Consider the following 11,029-nt stretch of genomic DNA (forward strand, 5'->3'; position numbering starts at 1 on the left):
TATTGTTGGTATTTTGATATATGAAAAATTATTTTATTTCGTTTAATATTTGAATTTCTAATTGTTTGCTGGAAATAAATTAGTTTGTGCCTTTGTGGGCAATTAATATTTATGTCTTACCACTGTGAAAGACATAAATTCGATGTAAAAAGAGATGGGAAATGTTTCCCTTTTTTATTCCTTATCAAATGTTACAAAAAACGATTCTCCAAACTGATGAGAAATAGTAATCGATTACAGTAGAAACAAATAATCACCCTCTTCTTAAGCTTCTCTCCCTAATTTTTCCATGGTATCAAGACTGAGAGTACGATAATAGCTGCAATGATAAGAACGAGAAAGATAGCAATCATCATGCATTTCCTTGATTTTCGTTGCAAGCTTTTCGCTGTTTTTAAGGAGTCGTTTCCAGTCTGAACATGATCCTTCGTATTTGCAACCTACAAAACAAAGACAGCACACAAGTTTCTGAAGAATGAACAAACATAATCAACAGTTTAACTGTCTTCACCATCGTAAACATCAACGAGTAGACTCATAGACAACTTTCAGGGGTCTGGCGAGTGGGGAATTTAAGCCAATTTGTTCAAGAGAAGAAAGACAAAAAGATGCATTCTTCTTGCCAACTTTGGTATGCACCCTAAGGCAACAACCCACCATTGCACTTTGCAGTCTTTGCAGACAAATTGAAAACGTATATTTTCATGTTTAATTTGATTTAAGAAAAAAAATAGGGACAGAGGTCCAATATCTAACGTGCTAATGCTTGCCATATTCTAAATGCGATTATGTTGATATGCAGAACATGTGAAATTTACTCAACCGCCTTCTCATAATGATCATAACAACAAGAAGAAAATAACCAGATCTTTTCATTTCGTTGAAAAAGGTAGTTAATCAAGGCCGAGGTAAGGTGATCTGGAAATTTTGCAACCCAAAACTACAAAATACACTAATAACAATGAGTCTCAAGACAGAGCATTAGTTTGAACGAACAACAAACCTACAGAAAATCTATCATATTAAGGCCAGTCGTATGTAGGTGAATGCCAACCCGCCACAGTTAGAAACTCAGAAACGGGTGCACAAAACAGGAGATATACTCTAAGCACCATTTCCACTCTTCCATGGTTTAGTCACACTAACAATTGCCACCGCGACTATTATTAGTACCAGAATAACCGCTGTGCACATGCATTTCAGGGAACTCTTTTGCAGTTTCTTTGCATTTTGAAGTGCACAATTCCCTGAATATACATGGCCGACTGCGAAATTCCAATTCAGAGAGGGAAAGGGAGGGAGAGAGAGAGAGATACAGGACTTACCTGAATTTCAATGTTGTCCAAAAAATCGCCTTGAGCTTCCACAAGAACAGCTATATCACGGAAAACCTGAACCAGTACATAGGACGAGTTCTGAAATGTAGTTCATGATATGAACGCGGTTTGCAAAATATAGTACCTCATGTAAATCAAAAAGCTTCTTTTCAAGTTCCCTCACAGAATCATGTCTTTCCTGAATTTCTGCAACAGTATCTAACACCTGCTACAAACTCCCAAATTAGACAACAGGAAATGGCCATTATTTAAACAAAACTGACTTCAAAAGAAGTTTCACATCTTAATCCCAAAAAAAAAAACACTGAAAGTAAAGGATTCACTTATGATGATAATCTTGCAATCCCCGTGACGTGCTCAACAATCATAAATAGAGAGGAAAAAAAAAGAATTTGTACAAGTAACATGAAAAATAAAAATCCGCAGCACCAGACCTGTGCTCTACCCATTTCATGAATTGCCTTCTGAAAGATCTGTTCGCTGTTTACAGTCTCTATCAGTTGATCGATAGTCTAACAAAGAGTTCAAATGTGGTTAGGGTGACGTCGTATCAGTCAATAAATTGCAATGTATTACCAGTAGGCTCACCTCTTCATCCGGTTTAACCCCAGTTACTGATCAATCAAAAAAGTGAAAGTTAAAGAAACTGGAAATTACTAATAGGAAGGAACCATAATACCATACAGGGAAATGTTGGAATTTAATCTCAAACATAAGCTAAGTTTTTATCTTTCTGTTTTGAATAAGTCACAGTCCTTGGCCTTTGTTATACCGAGTACTTAGTAGAAATTGTTTCGATTTGTTAGCATTACTGGCTAGTTTTCTACTGGCTAGTCTTTCTGTAAACACCTATAAATAGGTGTTGTTCCTTGTTTTCTAAATACTGAGAACTGAAGTTTAAGTATCAATAAACATTCTTAACTTCTATTTGATTTCTTCTTCACTATCAGTTCTTATTGCAGGTAGACTAATAGTTGTCAGATCCTACATTTGGCATCGAGAGCTAGTGCTCGATCCTTAAGTTTCCACTGTGAACAGTCTTGCAGATTAGGTGTTTGATAAAAAGCTACAATGAAGGATTCAATATAGCCTCAAGTTCCACAGTTCAGTGGGAAGAATTACGATCAATGGAGCATCCAGATGAAAGTCTTGTTTGGTTTTCAGGAGCTTACGAAGATTGTTGAGTCTGGATTCTTTGATGTAGATGATTCGGCAGTTGGTGCAACTCTTCCTCAAGCCCAGAGGGATGATTTGAGAGAGAACAGAAAGAAGGACAAGAAAGCTTTGTACTTCATACACCAAGCCCTTGACGATGCAGTTTTTGAAAATATTGTAGCTGCAAAAACATCTAAGCAAGCGTGGGACATCTTGCATAAAGCTTACAAAGGCGATGACAAGGTGAAAAGTGTAAGGTTGCAAACCTTACGAGGTGAATTCGAAACTTTATCCATGAATGAATCTGAATCCATTTCTGAATATTTTTCTCGAGTTCAAGTTGTTGTGAATCAATTAAGGGTTAACGGTGAGCAGTTAGCTGATTCTCGTGTTGTTGAAAAGATCATGAGATCACTAACAGAAAATTTTGATTATGTTGTTGCTGCAATAGAAGAAGGAAAATATATGTCTACTCTAACCATTGAGGGATTAGAGGGTTCACTGTCTGCCTATGAGTACAAGATGAAGCAAAGAAAGACAAGTTCTTCTTTAGAACATGCTTTGAAAAGCAAGGCCATTATCACCAATAAGGAAAGCTCTAGCAAAGGAACATCATCAAGTCCAGGCAAAAGTAAACCTACACACAAGGAAGATAAGTCCAAAGAATGCTATCACTGTGGAAAACCTGGAAACTATAGCTATCATTGTTGGTTTGAAAATTCGAAAAAGAAGACAGAGCAGGCGAACTTTGTGGAGATTGAGGAACCAGAAAAGTTGTTTTTTGCTTGCAATATTTCACAAGAGGAAGATGGCAGCAACAACACATGGTTTTTGGATTCCGGTTGCAGTAATCATATGTGTGGCAATAAGGAGTTATTTGCCCATCTTGATGAATATGTTCGAGGAGTAGTGAACTTCGGAAACAAAGCCAAGGTTCCTATTCTGGGTAAAGGTAAAGTGCCCATTGCTTTAGCAGATAATTCACACCATTGTATTCATGATGCCTTTTATGTACCAAGCTTACATTGGAATTTATTCAGTATGGGTCAATTATCTGTGAATGGGCTTCGTTTTATCGTTGAAGATGGTGTTTGTACCATAGAAAACCGTAAGAAGGAGTTGATTGCTACCGTCAAGATGACTAAGAGTCGTTTATTTCCTTTGCCTATAAAAACAGAAATTATGTGTGCTTTCAGTAACATCATCCTAGATGACAATTGGTTGTGGCATTTTCGTTTTGGTCATCTTATCTTTAATGGTCTGCGTTCATTGGCGAAGAAAGAAATGGTTACAGGGCTTCCATTGTTGGACGAAGTTAACCGAATATGTGAAGGTTGTATCATCGGCAAGAAGCACAGACATCCGTTTCCAATAGGAATGTCTCGCAGAGCAACAAGGCAGTTGGAGATAATTTATTCAGACCTTTGCGGTCCAATGCAAACTGTATCAATGGAGGTAACCGTTATTTCCTTACTTTCATTGATGATTACAGTAAAAAGACATGGATTTATTTTCTAAAGAAAAAGTCTGAAGCTTTTGAAATATTTAAGAATTTTAAAGTTCATGTTGAGAAGCAAAGTGACAATAGTTTGAAGATACTTCGCACTGATAGAGAGGGAGAGTACAACTCCAAGGCCTTTGGTGATTTTTGTAGAATGCATGGAATTAGGCACCAACTCACAGCCAGTTATACTCCACAGCAAAATGGCGTCGCTGAAAGGAAGAATAGGACTATAGTTGAAATGGCTCGTAGTATGTTGCATTACAAGAACTTACCGAAATTATTCTGGGCTGAAGCAGTTGCATGTGCTGGATATATTCTTAACCGGTGTCCTACCACAAGTGTTCCAGACATGACTCCTGAAGAAGCATGGAGCAGTTACAAACCAGATGTTGCGGCTCTTCGTGTATTCGGATGCATTGCATATGCTCATGTACCGGATGAAAAACGACAAAAGCTAGATGTGAAGGGTGAGAAGTGCATCTTCCTTGGCTACAGTGATAGAACAAAGGGTTACAAGTTGTTCAATCCAACTACTGGTGTTGTGATTGTTAGTAGAGACGTTGAATTCTTTGAAGACGAAGCATGGCAGTGGACAAGTGCAGAAAAGGTGCAAATGGGAATTGAGTTAGATGTCATGGAGAATGAAGAACCACAGATCGAATCACTCGTGCCTATAGCACCGGAAAGTCCTACAACACCTGATCATAATATTTCTGAAACTGATTCCTCTCCAGAACAAGTGCCAACAACTCGTGTCTCTACACGAACTCGTTCTCTCCCTACCCGTTTTCAGGATTACATTGCAACAAATGATAATGATGAATCTTACGAAGAACTTGTAAGTTTTGTATTGTTTGCAGATTGTGATCTTATAACTTATGTAGAGGCAGTACAAGATGAAGGTTGGGTTCTTGCAATGAATGATGAAATCCATTCAATTGAAAAGAATGGCACTTGGGAGCTGACCACGCTTCCTCCAGAAAAGAAATCAATTGGAGTTAAATGGGTATACAAGACGAATTACAAGCCTGACGGGAGTGTGGACAGACTTAAGGCGCTTCTTGTGGTGAAAGGTTATAAGCAAAATCCCGGTATCGACTAATACGAAGTGTTCGCACCAGTAGCTAGAATGGATACTATTCTCCTTGTTATTTCCCTGGCAGCTCAAAAGAAAAGGAAGATTCATCAAATGGATGTTAAATCTGCGTTTCTTAATGGGGTACTTGAAGAGGAAGTTTACGTGGACCAACCACTTGGTTATGCTAAGAAAGGTGAAGAAAACAAAGTACTCAGGTTGAAGAAAGCTCTCTATAGGCTCAAACAAGCACCGGGAGCCTGGTACACTCGTATCGATTCCTATTTTCTTCAACATAGTTTTCAGAAATGCCCATATGAACCCACTTTATATATCAAGACTACTGCAGATGGAGATATGCTTTTTGTATGTTTGTATGTGGATGACTTGATTTTTACTGGAACTAATTCAAGTATGATATCTGAATTCAAGGAGGCTATGATTAGTCATTTTGAGATGACTGACATGGGTCTCATGTCTTATTTTCTTGGACTGAAAGTTGTGCAGGAAGATAACGGCATATTCATTTCCCAAAAGAAGTATGTTGCTGATGTGTTGAAGAGGTTTAAGATGGATTCTTACACTCATACAAAGACACCGGTATAAGCTAGAATTCAGTGGGAGCAGATAGATAATGTTGAGTTAGTGAATCAAACACATTATCGCCAACTGGTTGGGAGTCTATGCTACTTAACAGCAACCAGGCCTGATATTGCATTTGGAGTTGGTCTAGTTAGTCGATTCATGGAGGCACCTAGCCAAGCTCATTTACAAGCTGCAAAACGGATTCTCCGTTACGTAAAAGGTACACAAGCTGATGGTATTTTTTATGCATCATCTAATAACTCTGAACTGCTTGGATATGCGGACAGTGATTGGGCGGGTGATCATTTAGATCGAAAGAGTACTTCTGGTTTCTTGTTTCTTATGGGTTCTGGCATAATCTCTTGGTCATCGAAGAAGAAGCAAATAATTGCTCTCCCTAGTGTCGAAGCTGAATACATAGCAGCTAATGCTACAACATGTCAAGTTGTTTGGTTACGGCGTGTACTTGAAACATTGAATATCACTCAAGCAACAACAACAAAGATATTTTGTGACAACAAGTCTGCAATAGCTTTAACCAAAAATCCAGTATTTCATGGAAGAACCAAGCACATCAACATCAAGTTTCATAAAATACGAGAGTTTGTGAAGAACAGCGAGATTGAACTGGAGTTCTGTGAGTCACAAAATCAAATTGCAGACATATTTACTAAGCCACTGAAGGTTGAAGCATTTTACAAGATGAAAAAGCTTATGGGTGTTTGTAGTGTTTGATCTTAAGGGAGGCTGTTGGAATTTAATCTCAAACATAAGCTAAGTTTTTATCTTTCTGTTTTGAATAAGTCACAGTCCTTGGTCTTTGTTATACCGAGTACTTAGGAGAATTTGTTTCGATTTGTTAGCATTACTGGCTAGTTTTCTACTGGCTAGTCTTTCTGTAAACACCTATAAATAGGTGTTGTTCTTTGTTCTCTAAATACTGAGAACTGAAGTTTAAGTATCAATAAACATTCTTAACTTCTATTTGATTTCTTCTTCACTATCAGTTCTTATTGCATGTAGACTAATAGTTGTCAGATCCTACAGGAAAGGCCACAAAAATCGAACTACTTTTACCTGTAAAGACCCTCCTCTCGACAACTTCACGATATTCATCTTGAATATTTTGCCTCAGAACCTAAACAAGAAGAGTTACATGGATGAGAAAGAAGAACATTAAGGCGATGTTGATGAATTTGTAGCAAAAGAAAAATACCAAGATACTCCCTCCGTTCCGATTTACTTGACGTTGTAGAGTTTTTCACGGAGATTAAGAAATATCAGAGAGAATAAAATCTTCCCAATTCTACCCATATTAATTCTTCTTAAAAATTTAAATGGCCTAGTTTTTAGTTTTAGATTCTAGAAAAATTTATCAATCCGGTAGTGATTTACTTGGGATGTACTACCAAGATCTCCATCATTTTGGAACATAATAAAAAAATAGAGTAGATTTAAATATTAGAGTACTGATTACAATAAAAATTAATGATATTGTGTGATTCCAAAGCAAGGACAAATCAATGAGAATATGAGAAAAATACTAAAACTATCATCTATTTTGGAACATAAAGAAAACCCTAAAACATCAAATAAAATGGAACGGAGGGAGTAATACCTGAAAATCATCCATTCGTTCCTTTAACCTTTTCTTTAAGGCACTGCAGGTACATGTTCACCTTTTAACAACTCCGAAACTTAAAAGATTTAAAACTGGAGTGATATGTGAATTTGGGATCTACAACTTACGCTGTCATAGCTCCCCTGGATCGATCAACGCCGGTTCCTTTCCCACAGCCAGGCTTTTTTCGGTTGGCTAAGTTGTTGAGACAGAGGAAAGGATACAATATAAAGTGGATACAAAGTGTCCATTGTGTTCCTAGACGGATTCCATGTGCCCGCTGCGATGTGATATTAAATATAGACTGGAACTTCAGGTAAAATAGATACTTTGGAGAAAGCTAAAAGGTGACTGGTTTTTGCAAACAAATAGAGCCGTTACATCTTTGTCTATTTGGTCTAATTTTGTTTTGAGATTGTGTGCAATCTTTCCGACTACATCAATATCTTTTGCCATCCTCCGCTTGATAGCTGAAAGAGATTTCACAGTTCGTTAAAGTATAATCAGCAATACATCAGTAAGTAAGCTAGGTTCTGCCATGTGGAAAACAGGTTGATTTAATTGGAATAAAGGTTGAGCAATTATACCTTTCATAGCACCAGCTTTAGTAACGGACTTTGACTCCTCATTAGCATCCTGAAAATGATGTTATATAATGAACACTAAGTCTAGCAAATGACTTTTTTCTTTTCTGAAGACCATCATACAAACGATGTGCAGTCATTAGAAATGTGTAGAATGCAATGAATATCTCTGTCTCCAAAACTTGGTTAACCAAGAAAGTCAATCTTTGAGATTTGTTTCTCTGTTTGGATTCAGAATCCAAATTTGAATCCATAATTTATTAAAAGGTCTCAAGAGGACTCGTACCTGAAGCTTCTGAAGTATCTTTGCAAGATTGTCCATCTGCTTCTCAAGATCTCCAACCTATAACAGGAGCGACAAAAGTAGCGTAGGAAAACCATATGAGACTTCATATATGAAATACTCAAGTTTGATCCATCTTCCTCGATTACCAATAAGTTTGTACAAGTGCAAATATTTCCAAGCTTAAGACTTATACTTGTGAACACACCTGCTTAAAAAATGACTCCATTCCCAAATCTGAGTTACTCGGTGGAACCCTTCCCATTTCAACATCTCTGCCTCTTGGAGATTGGTCTTTGCCTCCACTTACAAATGAATCGTGCAGCAAAGCACAATTACATATTATGAATACGCTATCTAATAAAATTTAAGCGTGTATTCACGAACTGAAACGTTCACTGCGACCTCTACAAGCAGGTAAGATTCAAGTGTCATACCGAACAAATTTCAAAAATGGCTCAGTAACTTACTACATATGAAGTTGTTAACTGAACTACTGATAGTTTTTGTTTTTATTTATTTATTTATTTATTATTATTATTTATTTTTTTTAACAAGGAACCTTTTCACTAATGAAAATTCGAGGTTACAATGAGTTTAAGATCGAAAATAAGAGAATGCAAAGTAACAAGAATATACCGTAAAAGTACAATATCGAGAAATCCGACAAGAGAAAAAGAAGGATTATCGGAGTAATACAAATATAAGTATGAATAAGATTCGATTAAATTGGAAGATGGATGGTTTTTTTCGGAATTAACTTTCAACCATTTTATTTGTTTTCTTTTATAGAAAGATGTGCTCCCAAAGTAGGAGTGGTTTGCTCAAATCTCTTATAACTAGTGATGAAGCTTCCGTCGTCAAAAAGATCACCTATGGAGATTCCGTCGCCGGATAAGTGAATGATAAGATTCCGTCGCCGGAGATAACCAAGATGAAGATTTCGTCGTTAGAAAGCATCAAGAGCATTACTATTGATTTTAAAACCCAACCCAATAACCAAGAATCGCCATTAAAGCAAAATAAACCTCAAAAACCACCGTACCGGTGTAGATAAATATGAAACATAATAAAAACTAGACTAAACTACTAACTAACCTAAAAAACAAGGAACTATGAAAAATTACCGATCTGAGCGGAGAAGGATTGTTCTTGATAATGTTGTTGGAGAAGAAGGAATGAAAGAGAGGAGGAGGAAAGAAAATCTTTTGATGTTTCGTCCTAATAGGTCTTTTGAAAAACTACTGATAGTCAGTAATATGAAAACAACCCAAAAACAAATTACAAGTCTCCTTGTTCTTTATGGAACAAAATTTCTTTGCTTCCAGTGAGAGAGATTAAAACTCGAATATAAAGATGGCACAAAATAAGAAAGCAACAATATCATCATATAGTCCACAAAACAATCAGAGAATAGTAAAAGATTACCGTGAGTAAGTCGTTCATATTTGATCAAAACCAGAGACCAGAGAGAGAGTACAGGAAACGTTTGAAGGGGAATGAGGCCGTCAGCGAGAATAAGGTAGTTTGAAAAACGGAATTCTTTGTATGTAAAGAAATACTTATTGTTGGACGGCAAGCAAGAAAAAGAACAAGGTACAGACAAAAGCGGGATTAAATAACTTAACAAAGTTAGAAGAGGGCGTTACTAATTTCTTCACCTGAGATGTTTACGAGGTTTACGTTATACTTTGAAGGCCCAACTGGTTGGAACTTGGAACTGAAATTCTTTGTAGCCTTAATTATATCACTTTTCAGGGGTTTGTAAACCATTATAATCCACCTAAATACCTAATCCACTTGCAGATTTTTTAAAGGTTAGTATAACCAATCCAACCCACCTAACCTAATACACCTGGACTAGCCCGATTAGGCCTAAACCACATTATGCAAATCTGGATATTGAGCATTGACCTGTAGCGGAGTACCCAAACTAAATGGAATTGGAGATATGCAATTGAATCTGATCCACCGTTCACTCACCTGTTCACAGTATTGCAAGGAAAGATACATCATCAGGTGGCATGTTCGCAACTGAAACTGTGACCGAGAAGTGTTTCATGGAAAGCCGAATTGCTATACAAGGTTGATAGATCAACACCTGAACATCGCAGAAATATTTATAGGTCACTGGATATTAGGAGAAGATTGAATCTCGGCAGGAATTGGCGTTCAAATTAGCAAATTCCAGTCGTAAACGTTACCAAGATTTGGCCCATAAAAAGAAAAGAAAAAAAAAACATTCCTCAGTGCTTAGCTGCAGCTGCTAATCTCCGTAGAGACCCCTTTGCTTTAAGTTAAAAGCACAAAGTCAGATGGTGTCGGCGAAGAACAACACACGTTGGAGCCAAGGGGTTGAGGAATCGAGGCACTGGGATTTTATTTACATATGGGAGAACTTTCTAAGTTAAAGTTTTGGGTTATTTTTCTTAGGAAGTGCAATCAATTATAACCATTCATTTTCCTGACGCAAAGCTTCTTCACCTTCCACAACTGGGGTCGGACCATTGTCCAATAATGTTGGATAACACCGAATCAACTGGGGGACAAAAAACGTAACTGGAAATATTTCCAGTGTTACGAACGAGATGCAACTCTTAAAAATGAAATAGTCTCTGCATGGAACCATCAGTTCACTAGATCACAAGCTTACCAGTTCTCAAGAAGACTCAATGTGGCAAGAAAGCTTGTATCAAAATGGAGTAGGGAGAAATTTGGAGATATCCAAAGCAATATCTTCCTTCTGCATCAACAAATCGAAGCATTACAAGGAGGTACCCCATCTGCAGATACAACAAACCAAGTTCAGCAAATAGAGAACAAAATCGAGCACTGGCACCAAATACAGAATGATTATTGGGGACCGAAAGCAAGGGATGAGTATT

General features: G+C 37.2%; 1 protein-coding gene across 6 annotated transcripts; it reads right to left on the minus strand.

Annotated features, from left to right (window-relative positions):
* Positions 1–129: 129 nt before the first annotated feature.
* On the minus strand, positions 130–10,111 carry LOC113287868 (syntaxin-132-like). 6 transcript variants are annotated; one of them, XM_026536734.1, is made up of 13 exons: positions 9,806–10,111; positions 8,353–8,551; positions 8,148–8,204; positions 7,865–7,913; positions 7,659–7,747; positions 7,406–7,581; positions 7,275–7,317; positions 6,734–6,794; positions 1,926–1,951; positions 1,772–1,849; positions 1,462–1,542; positions 1,326–1,391; positions 130–440 (listed from the first exon to the last, which is right to left on the minus strand). In XM_026536734.1, exons 2-13 carry the CDS (start codon positions 8,407–8,409, stop codon positions 279–281), a joined length of 945 nt encoding a protein of 314 aa, XP_026392519.1. In that variant the 5' UTR covers positions 8,410–8,551; positions 9,806–10,111; the 3' UTR covers positions 130–278. The 6 variants fall into 6 exon arrangements, with proteins under 6 accessions (XP_026392519.1, XP_026392517.1, XP_026392516.1 ...); XM_026536732.1 differs by having other exon boundaries at positions 9,573–10,111; XM_026536731.1 differs by having other exon boundaries at positions 8,353–9,374; positions 9,573–10,111.
* Between the last annotated feature and the right edge of the window lie 918 nt (positions 10,112–11,029).

Source organism: Papaver somniferum, chromosome 6 (genome assembly GCF_003573695.1).
Source record: "Papaver somniferum cultivar HN1 chromosome 6, ASM357369v1, whole genome shotgun sequence".
NCBI lineage: Eukaryota > Viridiplantae > Streptophyta > Magnoliopsida > Ranunculales > Papaveraceae > Papaver > Papaver somniferum.

Excerpts from the sequence above, each read along its gene's own strand:
- LOC113287868 (XM_026536734.1), bottom strand. The coding sequence starts at position 8,409 with ATGGGAAGGGTTCCACCGAGTAACTCAGATTTGGGAATGGAGTCATTT. Across the intron at positions 6,795-7,274 it reads AACGAATGGATGATTTTCAG|GTTCTGAGGCAAAATATTCA; the intron begins GTATTACTCCCT and ends CTTCTTGTTTAG. Across the intron at positions 441-1,325 it reads TGGACAACATTGAAATTCAG|GTTGCAAATACGAAGGATCA; the intron begins GTAAGTCCTGTA and ends TTTGTTTTGTAG.